This window comes from Diadema setosum, chromosome 11, assembly GCF_964275005.1.
Source record: "Diadema setosum chromosome 11, eeDiaSeto1, whole genome shotgun sequence".
NCBI classification, from domain to species: domain Eukaryota; kingdom Metazoa; phylum Echinodermata; class Echinoidea; order Diadematoida; family Diadematidae; genus Diadema; species Diadema setosum.
Window position 1 is genome coordinate 14,297,114 of NC_092695.1, and position 18,805 is coordinate 14,315,918.

The 18,805-nt window shown below is 40.3% G+C and overlaps 1 protein-coding gene and 2 pseudogenes across 1 annotated transcript in view; all 3 read left to right on the forward strand.

The window, feature by feature from the left end:
• The window catches only part of LOC140234748 (uncharacterized aarF domain-containing protein kinase 2-like), a 77,740-nt gene that overhangs the window by 4,914 nt on the left and 54,021 nt on the right, over window positions 1–18,805 (forward strand). The window contains exons 2-3 of the mRNA XM_072314787.1: window positions 15,644–16,487; window positions 17,584–17,675. Of these exons, the coding sequence (XP_072170888.1) occupies window positions 15,731–16,487; window positions 17,584–17,675 (849 nt within the window). The 5' untranslated portion in view covers window positions 15,644–15,730. The remainder of the gene's footprint in view (window positions 1–15,643; window positions 16,488–17,583; window positions 17,676–18,805) is intronic.
• LOC140234611 (uncharacterized) lies at window positions 9,041–10,385 on the forward strand (annotated as a pseudogene).
• On the forward strand, window positions 12,117–13,292 carry LOC140235501 (uncharacterized; annotated as a pseudogene).

Below are 18,805 nucleotides of genomic sequence, written 5' to 3' on the forward strand. Positions count from 1 at the left end.
GCCCCACCTGGGAGGCCCCAGTGGGCCTAAATTTGGACCAATATTGTAAATGTTCATCTTTTTCTTGAAAACCCTACCACAAATTTTCACCAAACTTGGCAGGTAGCATCCCTAGGGGGATAGAATCTCAATTCCATCAAATGGGCACCAAGCCCCACCTGGGGGCCTCAGGGTCCCCCCCCCCCCCCCCCCCTCTGGAACCAGAAGTGATTGAGCTTAGAAGTTGATACAATGAGTCAGTATATTGATGACTGTTGTTTCAAGTTTGTTCATGGGAAAATCAGGGGTGCCCTACCCCCCCCCCCCAACCCCCTTGGCACCCAAGGGATGGGATGGGGGGGGGGGGGGGTCAAATGTGGGCCTAAATTTTCATCTTCTTGCTGAAAACAACATAATGGATTTTCACCAAACTTGGCAAGTAGCATTCCCATAGGGATATAAGATTTCAAAGTGTTTGAATGGGCACCATGCTTTCCTTGGGGGCCCCAGGGGGTCCAAACCTCCTAAATTAATGAATATTCAATAATATTTTTCTCTAGTTCTAATCAAGAGTGATAGGGCTTTTAGTCCCAAAGCTGCAAAATCCAACATTCTATAAAGTACAGTGTACTTGGTAGGTATTTTTTACCAGTGTGATGGAATATGTAAATGGACACCATGCCCCCACGCTCCAAGCTACCCCCACCATAAGTTTCCAATGTTCTCAGGTAAGAGTCTGCAAGAATGCATGGAAGGTGAACTTGCGATACTCAGGTGAGTTCGTTACCCTTGGGTCTCTTGTTTTATGAAATGCCGTTTATTTTAGAAAATATTTCTCAGTTTCACCCTCATTCATTTCACTTAACCCTATTCTAACTGTGGGGGGGGGGGGGGTCAAATTGACCCCCCCTCGACGTTTCGCGCCACGATTCCGCAATGCGCAAAGATTTTGCCGCGTCGTTTCACAACTTTTTTCATTGAAGTCTTCTGCATATTTTGAGACCAAATTTGCGACGTCCGGGTACACCGTTCTGAAGTTATGTAATGTTATGCATACTGATATGCATGTCAACCCGAAAACAGCTCAAATCCATGATATCATGTGCAAATTGAATGCAAATTGTGTTTTTTGGTTAAATTGATATAAATTAGATTATTTCAACTTTTAACCATTGAAATTAATCAATTCTAGTGTGGATAAGCCTTAAAAAGTGCCTACAACAAATTTTGGCAAAAAACAATAGAAAACAAAAGGTCGAAGAAACAATGAAATACATAAGAAATTAACAAAACAATAAAAAACAAAAGAAATTGATTTTGATTGTGGTATTTTTTTACATGAAAATTGTTTGATATGTCTTGAGGAATTCTGACACAAAAATTTAGCAATACTTCAGTCTTTTTAATGGAGTTATAGGTGAAAATATGATTTCATGCACAAATTTGCATAATTAATTTATTAAAAATAGAAAGGCAATATTTTTCTATTGTATGACCATGTAATCTTGTAGTCGACATCCAGCTCTATCTTCAGGCAAAATTTCGCGGCGATCGCGCGATCGGTGGCCGAGATCTAAAGGGGGGGGGTCAAATTGACCCCCCCCCCCCAGTAAATACTTGGTCTCAAATAGCCCAGTTAGAATAGGGTTAAAGGATGTGTACAGTTCTGGTCGAGGTGAGGATTTAGCTTTTAACGTTTTGCGAGATATTCAGAAACTACTCTATGGGATGTCAAAGAGCATATAGTTGTAAGGGGTATCAAAAGTCTATTCGATGAAAATCGGTTTTGAAATGGCTGGGATATTCAAAAACAAAGTGAAACAAAGAGATGCTAATAAAGTTGTGGCATGTTGCCTTTTATTATTAGCACTTTTTTTGATATCTCAGCCATTTGGCAGCCGATTTTTACCAAATAAACGTTGAATTCTTCTTAAAATTGCATGCTATTTCTTATTTCATGGGAGGTTTCTCATTATCTCACTTAGGAATGTTCAAAGCATGAATCCGCACCTTGACCACTACTGTACAGCCCCTTTCAGAAAATACCGCAGATTATATCCTGGACAAACGCAAGTGACATTTTTTAACGTACACCGGTGTAAGCTCACCATTTTAATCATCCACCAGTTCTCCCATTGATAAAGCACGTAAATCTAGTGAATAGCGAAGACGCGTCAACAATAATTATGTGTATTGCCTGGTACTATTACTAATGAGGATTTTCTTCAATTTGTTTTCCTCCTGTTTCCTCAGGTTATTTACCTGGCTGTATCCCCCTCATTTCTCTTGATTTGTATTCATGTTTGAATGTTCGAGCGTATTGCGCCCTCGTGTACTTTTGATTTTGTACGCCAGAAAGCTAATGAGCCAAATGCATAAAACAAGCAGTTGCTTGTAAGCAATTGCTTTAAGCAAAAGCACAAGCTCGTCTAGCAAAAGGTTTAGCTCAAGCAATTGCTTAAATACATATTCATAACCTTTTGCTTGTGCTTTTACCTTTTGCTTGTCCCGCACAAGCAATTATTTGCGTTTTCAACAAAAGGGATGTCATGCCTGTGCAAACACAAGAACAAAGGTGGGTGTGACAGCATGTATTTGAAAGGGCGTGTGTGTGCGGAAACATTTCCTGACATAGCAAAGGAGCTATGAAATGACACTCATAAATACACACATGGACGCACACACCTATACTGGCTGATTCCCATCACTGCTTATAGTAGGCTGGATCTGCCAGGTTGCACGTGGAGAGAGGTCTCCTTGCTCTCCACCGAAGTCAGACATCCCACCTGTTTTTCATCACATTTTGAGTGCTAACCACTGGACATTCCCGTTGTTGAAACGAAAAAGTTTATTACACTACTTATTAGTAATTTCAGGTAGATTTATACCACTCCTGTGCAAGTTCGGTCTTTCTTTTATGAATATGAAAATAATACTTATAAGGGAACGTCCCAATTAAGCAAAAGCTCAAGCTCATTTTACAGAGCTTGGAAAATCGTAAGCAGTTGCTAGCAAGAACAAGCAAAAGTTATGTTTTATGCATGATACGTTTTTAAGCAAATGCTTGGTCTCTAAGCAATTAACTTGCGGGCAGCAAGCAAAAGCTTTTGCTAGCAAGCAATTGCTTGTTTTTATGCATACGGATTCAAGTAAAAGGCTAACACAAGCAATTGCTAGCTTTTATGCATCCGGCCCATTGTGCCAGGGTTGTCAATGGTCTATTTATGCATACTGTGCAAGCCCAGTTACGCCTATGGTTAGAACCTCTGAGTTTGGTCCTCTAGGCCTAAATTTGATTGTAAAATTCACATTTCTTCATCGCTTAACTTCTTAATTTATCCTTCGGCAGCTAAGATTATAGAATTTGCAGTTTCAAATCAGAATCAGTTCTTAAAAAAGCTGAAAAAAAAGCGGAAGTCGCTATTTTGGGAAATTTTGTGCTAGACCTTTGAACTACATTTGTAGGGTATCCCTTAAACAATTTAGCTATCCATCCAGATGAACTTAGTTAAAGGCAAGTAAAACACCTGACATATTTGTGACAAACATGTCATTTCAATATTTTGCCAATTATGTGAACTGTTGTCCCCACATTGCAAGATGTACTCCAGACCTTTTGGGAGAACCATGCGATATGGCAAAGGCAGCATCCTTGCCAAAATATGAAGTATGCATGGCGGAAAAGTGCCGTCAGGTAGTTTGAAATGTTTACGTGTTGTGGCTCAAACTGAACACGTGGTCGGGTCATCGGGGGAAGAAACAGCGCTTACACACCGACATGCGCGTGTGCGAGAAGTATGCAAAAAAACATAGGGGGGAGGGACAAAACTGGTGCGACATCGCGCTGTCGACGCTGTGTTGTAATGTTACAACTTCATAGCTAAAAAATGTTACTATAAGTGTCCGAAATTATCCCTCCGTTTGTAAGAGATCATTATGCATTGTTGATACTTATCACGTAACTAAAGTGTATGGTTGCATCGCATTTTATCCTTTCGTTCATTTCTCTTTTTTTCCAAGATCACGCCATTTTGAATACGTACACAGGGGAGGAAATGAAGAAGAGAAAGAAGAAAAATAATGAAACTCACGAAGCGGCATTGCATTATCAACACTGCTTTTGTGAATTGACTTCGGGAGTCAGGCATTATCTTTTCTTTTTTCGACAAAATTATCGATATTTATCACGTTACTAAAGTGTAAGTTTGCCGTTCCATTTAATCCTTTCTTTGTGATTTTGTTTTAGTTTCAAGAATCGCGAAATTTAGAAGAGAAAACAGCAAGAAATAGACAAAAAAAGATAATACCGGTGGAACTAATGGCAGCGACATCGCACTATCAACACTGCATTTAACTTAACTTTCATGCACCGCTGAAAGTGTGACTTGAAATCTCCGAAATTATATTTTTTTTAATGACAATATAGTGAATACTTTTAATAAAGTGTGGGTCTGCATTGCTTTTTATGCCTCCACCACAAAGTGGTGCCGGAGGCATTATGTTTTCGGGTTGTCCGTCCGTCCGTACGTCCGTACGTACGTCCGCATTCGTTTACGCGATAACTTGAGTAATATTGACTGGAATTTTACCAAACTTGGTCCAAGTATAAAGTATGATGGGGCAATTACTTGATTAGATTTTGGGTGAAATCGGCCAAAGGTCAAAGGTCAAGGTCAAATCATGAAATTGTATCCGTTTACGCAATAACTCGAGACTGGATCTAGCAAATTTCACCAAACTTTGTCGGAGGATGATGTATGATGGGACAATTACTTGATTAATTTTATAGTGAAATCGGACAGAGGTCAAAGGTCAAAGATCAAGGTCAAATCCTAAAATTTATCTGTTTACGTGATAACTCAAAACTGGATGAAGCAGCTTTCACCAAACTTGGTCCAAGGATGATGTATGATGGGGCAATTAGTTGAATAGATGTTAGTGACATTGGCAAGAGGTCAAAGGTCAAAAGGTCAAGGTCAAATCCTAAAAATGTTGCTATTTCCCCCATATCTATGCAATGCCCGAAGATATTTTCTTGAAACTTAGTGTAGACATGTACTACTGCGTAAAGATTCTTCAGAGAGAGTTTCATGTCATAAGGTTAAAGGTCAAAAGGTCAAAGGTTGGGTGAAACTGTTGCAACATCACTTTTCTCGCAAATGGTTCAATGTATCTTCATGGAACTTGGTACATACGCATGTACTGACTGGCAGGGATTATCTAGGGAATTTAGGGGTCATGGGTCAATAGGGGTCAAAGGTCAAGGTCAACTCCTCAAAATTTTACTATTTCCGTCATATACTAGTATATGCTTGCATTATTAGGTTTAAAACTTAATATATAGATGTATTACCTAATGGAAATTCTCTGGGAAATTTCCAGCCAGAAAGTCAAAGGTCAAAGGTTAAGGGTCAAAGGCCAGGTTTAAATGCAAAAAAAAAAAAAAAATCTATTTTGTACTGTAATTACACTCTTTCTTCATACCGTGAAAATTACTCAATGCATGAACTTATAAAAGGGTCGGTCAGAAGTCAAGTAAAAATTCTCAATTCCCCAAATATGTGTGCCTGCACTCTTAGACAATTATAGCAAACCCAGTTCAAGGAAAGTGAACATTCGAGATATTTCTGACAAACCTGTCATTTCAGTATTTTGCCAGTTATGTGAAACTGTCATCGCACATTGTGAAGACATTGTACTATACACCTATTGGGAGAATCATGCATTATGGCGGAGGCATCTGTCGCCATAGCGACATTTATAGTTATACTTTCTTTTGTGTTTCTTTTTTATTTTAAGAATCACATTATTTTGAAAAAAATAAGCAAATAAAAAAGGAAGGAAATATTGGTAGAACTAACGGAGCGGTATCGCACTACAACGCTGTGTTTAGCTTAGCTCTGCGTCGCTGAAAACGTGACTTATAGTCTGCAAAATCATCTTTTCTTTTATGACAATAGTGGATACCTATTACTTAATAAAGTATGGGTTTTCATCACTTTTTACACTTTCTTTTGCATTTCTTTTTTTATTTGAAAAATTGCACCGATTTGAAGAAAAAAAAAGAAAAAGGAAGAAAATATTGGTGCAACCCTATATAACGAAGCGTCAACCCGCCATGAAAGCTGCGTTTACGTTAACTTTGCGTTGCTGAAAATGTGACTAAAAGTCTTCATAATTATCTTTTCTTTCATGCAATATTGTTGACACTTGTCACGTAATAAAGCGCAAGTTTGCATCGCTTTTATCCTTTATTTTTGTGCATTTCTTTTTCTATTTCAAGTCTCACACGATTAAGAAGAAAAAAATAAGCGAAGGAAGAAGTTTTGAAAAAGAAAAGAAAAAGAACAAAATATTGATGCAACCATAACAAAACGGCATCGGGGTATCAAAGCAGCGTTTATAGCTTAACTTTGCGGTGCTGAAAATGTGACTTCCAGTGTCCGCAATTATATTTTCTTTCATCATACAATGACATAATTGTTGTTATTCATCGTGTAACTAAAGTGAAGGTTTGCATCGTTGCACTATTTCCTTTCGTCTCATTTTTTTTCTCTTCTTAAAAAATCACGCTATTCAAAAGAATGTGGAAAGAAAACGAAGATGAAGAAGAAGAAAAAAATAGTGCAACTATCATAACGAAGCAGCATCCATGCTCTATCAACGCTGCATTTAGTTTAACTAAACGTCTCTGTGAAGTGACTTAAGTGTCCGAAATTCTTTCCTGTAATGACATGATTGTTGATATTTATCACGGAACTAAATGATATATTTCAATCACATTTATATAATTTCTTTTGCATTTTTTATGTCAAGAGTCGCGTAATTTAGAAGAAAAAATAACAGCAAGAAAAAGATTAAAAGAAGAAAGTATTAGTGGAACGAACTGAGCGCAAAGTCAATGACATCGCACTAAATGTGACTTTAAAATATTTCCGAAATTATATATTCTTTTATGACAATATTGTGGATACTTATCACTTAATAAAGTGAGGGTTTGCATTGCTTTCATACTTTCTTTTGTGTTTCTTTTTTTATTTCAAGGATTACACTGATACGAAGAAAAAGGGGAAAAGAAGAAAATATCGGTGCAACAAGATAATAGAAGCTTGGCATCCCGCTATGAAAGCTGCTTTTTAGCTCTCTTGCGTCCAAGAGAATGTGACTTAATTTCATTTTATAATTCAAGAATCGCGACATTTAACAGAAAAGAAAAGGCAAGAAAATGATTAAAAAGAAGAAAGTATGAATGGAATGAACTGATCACAGAGTCAGTGACATCACACTATCAACGCTTTATGTCATTAAAAACGTGGCATTAGAGTCCGAAATTATAATTTCGTTTATAATCGTTAGTACTTATCACGTAATGAAGTGTAGGTTTGCATCACATTCTATCCTTTCGTCTATTTTTTCCCTTATATTATAGTATACTTCAAAGATCACACAATTTAGGAGAACATGGAAAGAAAAGGAAGAAGAGGTAGGCCTACATGTAAAAAAAATAGTGTAACTATAACGAAGCGGTATCTGCAACTATCAACGCTGCATATATAATTATGCGTCGTTGTGAAGTATATAGAAATTCATCAACGATCTGGTGCATATTTTGGGTGGAACATTCGGAAAATATTCAATGAAATAGTAAGAAGACACGTCGGTGCCAAAATAAAGGAAATCTTTATCATTGTTGCGTGATTCACGTTCACGTGTCGATGTGCACTGCAGGTGAAAAGCTTTTGAACTTTGTTTCCAGTGTATCGTGGAAACTCAATATAGATGGTCTAGATCTAGGCCTAAGGAGGCACAAGGATCTCGTTATACCGAGTTTCACTGTATTTATTTTCGTGTGGCATTCGGTGCTGCGAACTTCTGTTTACTGCTTTATTTTCGTCATTTTTCATACCTCTCATTTGGTGGGATTTCTTTGATTAATATTACTTTATTCGTTCTCTTTATATTTCATAAGTATCTAGAAGTAATTCACACTTTTCACGTTTTCGTAACGGTGATTTCACCGCTTCGCAGCAGTATTTTCGAAGGAAGTTTGATCGCAGCCACTTTGGTGTGCTGTGTGTAATTTTTGTAGTTTTTGTGGTGTCGGGGAGGTTGTTGGGATTTCGTAATTTGTTCGCTAGCCTTAGGTGTTTATCTTGAAGTGATGATGGTTGTCGTGATTCTCAATGTCATAGGAATAGGAAAAAATGATTCTGAGTGATGCTGATTATAATTAGGGCCTACCGATGCTAGTGTAAAAGACAGCTTGCTTTGAATGCTGAGCATACGTGTTAGTCCTTCGTCTTATTTCATGTCTCCCTCTTTTACTCTATTTCCCCTCCCATGAATGATGAAAATAAAAATTATATACATGTCTACCTCACAACAAAAAAAAACCATGTGCTAGCAACCTTCGTAAAGTTAAATCTAATTGTTGATTGCCAGCAAAGAATAAGGGGGAAACAAGACAATAAATAGAAGCAAAAAGATTGTATGCAGTCTCTTCGGATTGAAGATACTTGACATCCATCCCCCCCCCCCTTGCGGAAATTTACAAAACACCAGGTGCCAGACGCAGGTGCCAGACGAAAGAATGCGCGCACTAGAATTCTGTCAATAAACAGAATGTAAATACCCTGGAAATATCGATCGAAGAACTAGCTCGTGAGTAGAATTAAAGGAATCATTACAAGGATCATGATTCTATGTCTTTCTTTTGGCCCATAGTAGAAACATCGAACTGTCGATCATAGTCTGGGATAATAGTGTATACTTGATTATTTTAGATGTTCCTGAACTATAGAAAGGGATTGATTTTATTTCGTGAGTTTACGCAAGAACTCACAGTGAGAGCCCGCTCAACGCGCACGCAGTCATATCGCTTCTTCACACGTTATGCACAAGGGAATAAGTTCCCTCCTCGCAGTCTAAATCAGGTTTTATTCATCCCTTTTACCGTGCATCGTCGCACCATCTTATCATATTGTGGATTGTTATTATTTGTAGCTCAGTTAGAGCTTACTTTTGTTTCGGAAGAGGACTTTTATTCACTAGAATTTGCGGGATGGAAATTCTGCTTACCGTTCCCCCACATCATACAGCTAAGCCTGTCGTGGGTGGCACCACTAGTTCGAGCGCCCCACAGCATACAGCTAAGTCTGTCGTGGTGGTGGTGACTACAGCCGCGCATCATGAACCTAAGTGTTCGCCGGCTATTAAGGCTCAGTCGAAGAAAGAAGGGGACGGGAAAACCCTTAAAAAACCAGCAAACCAGGCTTAAATAAGAAGGCAGCCGGCCCCCCCCCCCCCCCCAAAGAGAAGACGGACGCGGAGGTGCTTTCCCGCCTTTCAAAGCTTGAATCCATGTTTCAGAAAGTCATGGAAGTGCTACCGTCGCAGCCTGCTTGATCGAGTTTTCCATTCGATCGTATCCAACAACAACTACGTGCCGGCCATGTTGGTACGGCTTGTACCGCAGACCATGGTGGTGTGCCGTTTGGGGATATGGATGCGTGTGCTACTGACGATAGTACGCAAGCACGCGGTATGCTGTAGGATGGGGATGAATGCGATTTCCCTGCGGCGGCAGCGGGTTATGCACCCGCAGAGCACACAGGGCGACCTGTGCAAGTACCATCTTTTGCTGCAAAGTTTGCGGTCTCCTCCTTTGTGGGCGAACCTATCAATGACGAATTGGCAAATTCTACCAACTATCTTATCTCCCATTGTCTGGAGGAAAAATCTATGGAAGAGTCAGCGGCAAACTACCCAGCACCGAGCAATTGCCCAAACTTGCTCGTCCCTAAAGTAAATCCAGTGATTTGGGATAATGTGACCCAGACTACACGCAGCAGGGACGTTAAACTGCAGAGAGTACAGAAATCTCTCACCCGCGGGCTATGTGCGTTCCTACAAACTCTTCCTACTGACTTGAACGAGGTGCAACAGGACGCACTTGCTTTACTCTGTACCGCCAATTACGAAATGAACTGCCTGACAAAGGAGCTTATCAAGCCCGACATGAACGCTGCTTACGCACATTTGTGCAAGACTACAACGCCCGTGACCACGTTTCTCTTCGGTGACGACCTGGGACGACGTGTAAAAGATCTCAAAGAGGAGAATAGGGCTGCCTTTAATGTGGTTAAAGGGCAGGCTAAGCAATCAACGCATCAGCCGTACCACCCATACAAGTGCACGACCAGCGGTGGATTCAGCCGGAGGCAATATTGGAGCGCGGGCTGGCTCACAGCTGGGGATACATCCAGGCCTTTTTTAGGCCAACAGCGGGGAAACAGACATTCAGCCCTGCACACACAGACTTGCCCACCTCCAGCACTTGCGCACAACCGGGGCAGAGCTACTCAGTGATCCCAGCCAAGCCAAACACTGTGTCACGGAGAAAGTAGCTGCACTACCCAAAGAGGTAAGTTGCAGGCCTAGCTCGAACTTGTTGTGGAAATACACAATCTACTTATACTGCACAGTCAGTTTTTGACATTGAACATGTAGATGTTCCATTAGACCTGCCTGTTGGGGGTCGACTGAGGCATGTTAGCAAGCAGTGGAATCATATTACCACTGATCCTATCATACTTAATGCAATTAGCGGTTACAAACTTGAATTTCAAGAGGCGAATATCCCACCTGGCAGAGGTAAACCGCCTTACCACTACAGAGTGGGTAATGCTGAGGAGAGCAAGATTGACATTGAAATTCAGAAATTGGCCGAGAAAGGCGTAATCGAAGAATGCCAACATGTGGCAGGAGAATTTGTGTCCAATATATTTACACGCACAAAGAAAAATGGGGAATTACGCCTGATTTTAGATTTATCGAACGTAAATGACAGTCTGTATGTACAGCATTTCAAAAAGGATAACATCCATACAGTACAACCCTAATTTCCCCTGGTTGTTACCTTGCCTCAATCGACCTTCGAGATGCCTACTACTCTGTCCCTATTCACCCCTCACATCGCAAGTATTTGAGATTTGTCTGGCAAGGGAAATGTTGGCAATTTAGGGTACTCCCCAATGGCCTTAGTACAGCGCCTAGACTCTTCACCAAACTTATGAAGCCGGTGTTCTCAAAACTGAGACAGGCAGGCCACCTGGTTGTGGGGTATTTAGATGACACTCGCATAATTGGTGAAACTGAATCGCAAGCACTAGAAGCGGTGCAAGCAACCACAAAACTGCTCTCTGATCTTGGTTTTGTTATTCATTCGGAGAAATCTATCCTAGAGCCTCAGCAACGGCTTAAATTCTTGGGGTTTATCTTGGATTCGGAAAGCATGACCATAACGCTCCTTCATGAGAAATGTCAAAATATCAGGGCAGTATGTGTGGAATTACTAGGGAAACAGAACCCTACTACTAGTATCAGGCAGGTGGCGCATGTCATTGGGAAACTGATTGCTACTTTTGGGATGATAGGGGAGATAGTGCATGCTCAAAACAATGAAATCAACTATCTCGAAATATTGGCAGCAGGGCTTGGTTTGAAATCATTTTGTGGCCACCTGCATGATACGCACATGCTCATTAGAACTGACAACACAACAGCTGTAGCCTACCTGAACAATATGGGAGGCATTAAATCTCAAGCCTGCGACAGGGCAGCACGAGACATTTGGGTTTGGTGTAAGGAAAGGAACATCTGGATCACAGCAGCCTATTTACCTGGTCGTGACAATACAGAAGCAGACAGGAGATCTTGTCATTTTAATGACAGAACAGAATGGATGCTGAATAACAAAGTTTTTACAGATATCACAAAGAAATGTGGTACTCCCCAAATTGATCTCTTTGCGTCCAGACTCAATAATCAACTGCCTGCTTATGTTACGTGGCTGCCTGAACCAGATGCGGTTTCGGTGGATGCATTCACTCTGTATTGGGGTGATCTGTATTTCTACGCATTCCCTCCTTTATGCCTCATCCCCAAATGTCTCAACAACAAAAAAGCGACAAGGCACATGGTCTCTTGATTATCCCAAACTGGCCGACGCAAGCATGGTTTCCTCGCATGAGGAGAATGCTAAAAGATGAGCCACTGTTTATTCCTAGACACAGGAATTTGATTACGCAACCAGTATCTGGGGAACCGCACCCCTTACACGCTTGCCTTGATCTGTTATGTTGCAGGTTTTGAAGCTGCCGTTCAAGAACTCTGGCATGAGCAGCAGAACGGTGGACATCTTGGCAGCATCTTGGAGGGCATCAACCCAAAGACAGTATTGTATATATATAAGGAAATGGAAAAAAGTTTTGTACACTTAAGAAGGAAAGTCACCTTCATGCCAAGATTAATTTTTCGAGTTTTTTACGTACATTTTTTATGAAGAGAACTTGAGCTATTCAGCTATTAATTCAGCAAGGAGTGCACTTGCTGCCTTTCTAATGTTAGAGGATGAACAATTCACTATCAGCACTCATCCGCTTCTCTCTCGTTTTATGAGAGGTGTGTTCCAGCTCAGGCCCCCAAGGCCGCGGTATTCAGAAATTTGGGATGTGAATATTGTTTTCAAGTATTTGAGAATGCTGGCTCCCGCAAGCTCGCTTAGTTTGAAGCAATTAATGATGAAGCTATGCATGTTACTGGCTTTCATATCCACCCAGAGGGTACAGACTTTGCATTGCCTGAATCTAGACAACATGATTCTCAAACAATCTATGGTGTCATTCAAAGTTAATGAACATCTTAAGCAACCTAGGTTGTTGTACACCTGGGAATGTTGGATTGGACATACTCTTGAAAGCGTACCCCCCCCCCCCCCCCCCCCCCCGACAGACGTTTGTGTGTAGTTACATACATTAAGGCCCATCTTCGGAAAACCAAAGAGATCAGGGCCCCGTTGCAAGAAAGTTGCAATCAATTGCAAATAATTGCTAATTTTGAAACAACCATTCTGATTGGCTCAGGGTCTGCCCTATTAAGAAGACATGCATGCAACCATGATTTTGATTGGCCAGTGACAATCAGTTGCAAGTTGCGTTTAAACGCAAAGTTTCTAGCAACGGGGCCCAGAGGAGAGGAACGACATCTCTTCGTTGGTTTTCGCAAACCTTTCAAGAGAGTAACGGCACAGACAATTTCTCGATGGATCAAGGAAATCATGACTAGCGCTGGTATTGACACCACAATGTTCAGTGCTCACTCAACCAGAGCAGCATCTAGCTCACCAGCAAACAGAGCAGATGCACCTATTCCTCTGATCCTCGCAAAAGCAGGCTGGTCCAAAGAGCAGACATTTCGCAAATTCTATGACAAGCCTCTGCAAGTGTCTGTCGCAGCTGATTATAAGGAAATGATGGCCTCAGACCCAGGTAATTTTAGCCTATATTTTGCTTGCCATTGTGCATGCCTAAGATTGTTCAGTTGGAACAAATGTGACTTCTGTGCTACAAAATCTCTCTGTGAGTTCTTGCGTAAACTTATGAAATAAAATAGAAAGATTAAACAAGAACTTACCAGTTTGAAGTTTGATCTTTATTTTATGAGGGAGTTGGAGAAAGAATTCACAGTCCCTCCTCTCCCTCCCTTTTCATGAATATTATCCCAAAATGTATAGATCAACTTCAAGTAAGTTCTCAATCTTTCCACTCTGACAGAAGTCACATCTTGTTGCTACGAAGTATGACTGCGCGCGCGTTGAGTGGGCTCTCACTGTGAATTCTTTCTCCAACTCCCTCTTAAAATAAAGATCAAACTTCAAACTGGTAAGTTCTCATTTAATCTTTCTATTAATCACTCGATTTACGGAATCACAGAAAGACAATAATTATGAAAGGACACGTCTCGTTTGCAGACACAAATTCACTACGAGTATGTGATATGCAGCCACTACCCGGTTTTACAGACAGTAAAATCACGACAATTTCAAGCTCATTAAAACTGCGTATTACTTTTCAAAGTTTGAAGGAAATTCACCTATGAACTGTGACGGTCCACTATATACGAAGATGATTTGGCTATCAACATTCGTTCGTTTTTTAGATGATTTGGCTATCAACATTCGTTCGTTTTTTGTCTTGTTATGTCTTGTCTAATTATTTGTTTGGTTTTGTTTTTGCTCGTACAAGACATGACGATTTCTTCGTTTCGAATGGAAACTGTTACCGCAATCAAGCCATTAAACGCAGCTGCGCTGCATTATCCATTGAACTTGCAGTAGCCTCAAACAAGGCAAGAGCACATGGCATGTGTTTCGCACATCGGCATATTCACAATTTATGCATTTAGCAATCATCGTTATGGCAGACTGTCTGATTCAATTATGGGAAAAGAAACTGGAATACTTGGGAAAATGATGATGTTTAAAATCCAATAAAATGAAAAAGCCTGTAAAAACGCATGGCTATGTCACGGCTCCACACTAACTTTTATCAAACATTTATTTTATCATCATACGGAGTTGAATATTATTGTTATTCATTTCCGAACGTCAAAGGGATCATGTGACATTTATTTTAGCATCTTATGGAGCTGATCGTTACCGCTGTTCATTTCCAAAAGTAAAGGCAAACATCCGAAAAAAAGGAGGTTGAAAAGTACGAATTTTACAGCTGCTGAGTACAGTACTAATTTGTGTTTCCAAAGATTGGCAGCGTTGTGTACTGCAATACTGGATCACTCGCACATGGCTCGCTCTGCGATCTGCTGCTCCGGGGATTTGGCGTGGGCGCATACAGTGGCTACTCTCAGTGATCGGAGAGAAGAGCCCGTAAATTTTGTGCAGCGGAATCTCGGTGATCGTGGTATAATACTGCACTCACGTAACTGTGCACAGAAGGTCTGCGTATGCTGGCAAGCAAAGTGGAATCGGTAATGGACCGCATGCGATGCGGGTACGTCGCACACGGTCGACGATCTTGCCTCAAAAAGCGAGCGCCGAGCAAGTAACTGTCGAGAATGCGTTTGAAGGAAACTGCAAAAAATATTTTTTTAAAGGGAAAAATGACAAAAAGGGGAAGAAAGATAACTTTAAAAACTCTGAAAATTACACGTGGTAGTCAAAATTTACGCATGGCGCAAAATGGGTTGCCACAATTTACGCGTGGTGCAAAATTGGCTGCCACGATTTACACGTGGCGGGCTGTAAAACGCCTGGCGAGGACCATGGGCAGAGGCATACTAGATGCTATAGCAACATTTCTAGTTTCTCTGGGGATATGCCACCTTCAATCACAATGTGTCTACAGATGACAGCTAATGTTTTTAGTTTGACCAGTTGTTAATTTGTTCATTTGTTAATTGATGCTGTGTAGCATCACCAAAATTTCAAATTATGATTAAGAGTTTATGAAACTACTGTGTACATGCCACAAGGTGCGAATATACAATATTTTCTCCATTTTTTCATTGAGTTTGCTTGTCTCTGTATCAAGTTGTGGTCTGATCATGAACAAAGACATATGGCAAATGCTAATACAATATAATGATTTTGTTAGGGCAGGCTTCCCACCTCCCTGGTTAGGGTAACAGCTATGTGCCATGGAGATTCTATATCAAATTTTGTGTCTTACTTTGTGAAGAATATTGATTACACATTTTAGGGTCTAAATTCACTGTTAGAGATTTCCATTATGAAGTATAATTCTATAAAATTCAAAGTTGTGAAACAAGTTCAGTATATTCTTTTGTCATTTCCTTTGCTTGACAGGAGGCGGAGGCATATCAACGTCTGTTGCCTAACGTTTAGAGATTCAGGGTGGCATGCTGAGAAAAGGCAAGAGATAAGGACGTCAAAATGAGGACATATCTTGTCTCCAGCTTAGCTCACTTCTGCTTGACCAACTTCAGACCAACTCGTTTGATGGGCCGCTTCCTCAGTCCACAGATTTCATTCACGAAGAGATATCCAACAATTCGGAGGCCTGTTAACTTTTCCTTGTACTGGGCATTTGTAGGAGTTGGTTCATATGGCTTTGCACAACACTCTGTGTCAAGAGCAGCCTGCCAGAAAGCTGTTTTCACAGATGATTCAATGGACCCACCAGCAGCAACAGTCTCATATAATTCTCTCAGCTCTCTCCTCACAGAACAGCTAAAATTCTGGCATCATGTCCTTGAGACGCTTGCCTCAAACTTGGTCTATGGTATCCTGGTATCTTTCCGCTTTATTAAGAACTCTGTTCTCTTTGGACCACTCCTCTTCTCATACCCACTTGCCTGGCTATTTCCTGATACCTTCCAAGATTTATGGCTCTCCACATTGCTTAGAGTGATTGAACTCTCAGGTCCCACATATGTCAAGCTTGGCCAATGGGCAAGCACCAGGAGAGATATTTTTAGACCAAACTTCTGTAACCAACTCTCCAAACTTCACCGCAATGCTCCAAGCCACTCACTGGAATACACAAAAAGGGCCCTTCAGCATGCGTTTGGAGCACTATGGAGAGAAGTATTCCAGCTGGAAGTAACCACTGATGGCAGAGACTGTTCTGTCTACTCAGGATGTGTTGGACAGGTTCACAAAGGCTACATGAGACGAGATCTTTATGAAGGTGCTCCATCTTTGTGTGTGTGTGTGTGTGTGTGTGTGTGTGTGTGTGTGACAGGAGCTTTGAATGTGATATATAATAGATAGATTGCTTCTTTCAGTCACTTCAGTTAAAACAGACATATTTTAGGGAGTTATAAACTGAGTATTTTAACTATTTGATACCTTGAAGGGAGGGTAAATCTTTTACCTTTTGGTGTGATTTTCAGGCATGTTTCTTACAAAATAAAGCTACAGTTCACAAAGGATTCAGCAGTGAAATTTGAAAATGATGAGACATATCATTGGCTAATCACTGACTGGAATAATTGCAGATCTTTGATGAAAGGGTGTGTATCATCAACATAGAAATAAAACACAAACAAACTGTCATTTTACCATACAGTACAGTACATATATTTCTCATTAGGTTATATTATTTTTCCTTTTAGTGTTAACAGTTCATATTTTATGACAAACACTAAAAAACTGCATACAAAAGGCAAATTGTCTACTTTTAGCAAGGTATCAAATATAGTCCATTGTTTAAGAAGTGCTAAAATGTTACTAGCATAACACTACCTCACATACATTGTAGGCAGTTTCCCCATAGTTGCAGTTCATATTCACTTCTAATTTTTATTCAGTATATGGCAAAAATGTCTTCTTTTGTTTACTTTCTTTAACTAAATTTTCAGTCTTTTGCCCTGAACCAAACAATAATAATGATACTACTACTTCTACAACATTGTAACTACTGCTACTACTTCTACTATGACTATTACTATTACTACTACTACTACTACTTCTACTATGACTATTACTATTACTACTACCACTACTACTACTACTTCTACTATGACTATTACTATTACTACTACTACTACTACTATTACTACTACTACTACTACTACTACTACTACTACTACTACTACTACTACTACTAGGAGGAGTAGTAGTAGTAGTTAGTAGTAGGTCATAGTAGTACAGTCAAACCTGTCTATAGCGGCCACCCAGGGGAGACGCAAAAAGTGGCCGTTATAGACAGGTGGCCGCTATAGACAGGTTATCCTTGGCACCAATGAAAACCAACCATATATGACTCATATTTTCATTTTCAGCTGTAATGGAAGGGAGACCAAAAGGTCTGAAGGACTGGACAAAAGTAGTTGTGCTTTCCCGTACGTGTGAGTGGGTTCCAGTTGCTATCAAGGTTTGTGAACAAACTCTCCTTCGCTTTGTATCTGGCTACCCTTTGTTCTTCTGATGAATTGCATTCTTAAGAAGTCTTTTTGATTTCATTTCTCTTTTGTGTCGTTAAGGATGAGAAGATTCCGGAAAAATGTATTATGCCTCGGATTTGAGAATCTTTACAATCTTACCAACTGGAATTTTATGGGTTCTGCCATTTCCTGACCCACTTTTTAGCTCATGGCAGTCACCTGAGCTAATTAGGCTCAAGTGACCTTATTGCTATCATTCATCGTCTGGCTTGCATTGTCTGTCATCTGTTATGAGTAAACTTTTTACATTTTCATCTTCTTCTTGCAGTGCCCCATGACAAATTTTCACCAAATTGGGAAGTAGCATCTATAGGGGGATAAGTTTTCAATTTGTTCAAATGGGCACCATATATGCTCCCCGGCCCCTGGGGGCCCCAACCCCCCCCCCCCCCCCCCATTAAGGACTCTTTAAAAGTCTTCTCCAGAGCCAAGAGTATAACCAAAACCATAGAGCTGAGTTAATGTTATGAGTAAGAACGTTGACAGAGATACCTACGGAAACGGATTCACTGTATAACTGCTATCTTCTGATTTTTTTTTTTATACTCTTGTTATGGTATTACAGTAAACAATCAAAAGTTTATGGAAAAAGACAACAGCTACTGAGCTACACATAAAGCTTTAAAAGAGGATGTGTGCTCATTAGGTCTGTCTTCATCAGACCCAAGTTTCAAAATAGTGCACTACTTTGTGGTTAGGAACATAGATAGACCAATGTCAAATGAACAAGCTATTTGTGCAATGAAGATACAAATAGCATGGTATAATTTGATCAAGGAGATTTTCACAGAAAACTTTGTCTAGTTTGTGAATTAGCTCGCGCTACTTCAGTTCCGTCTCCCATCAGCCCCAAATGTTCTTGATCCCATCATTTGAACCATACTGAGCGCTGAGTCCACAGAACTCTAAGGTTGACTGAGGTGGGTAATGATGCAAAGTACGCATATGTAGCAACTTCGGCTAATTTTCCTAGTGGGCTGCTTTTGAACTGATGAACGTACACATTCATAACATATCACGCTATTTTCCTAACTTGCAAAATAGCCCGCTAGTACAAACT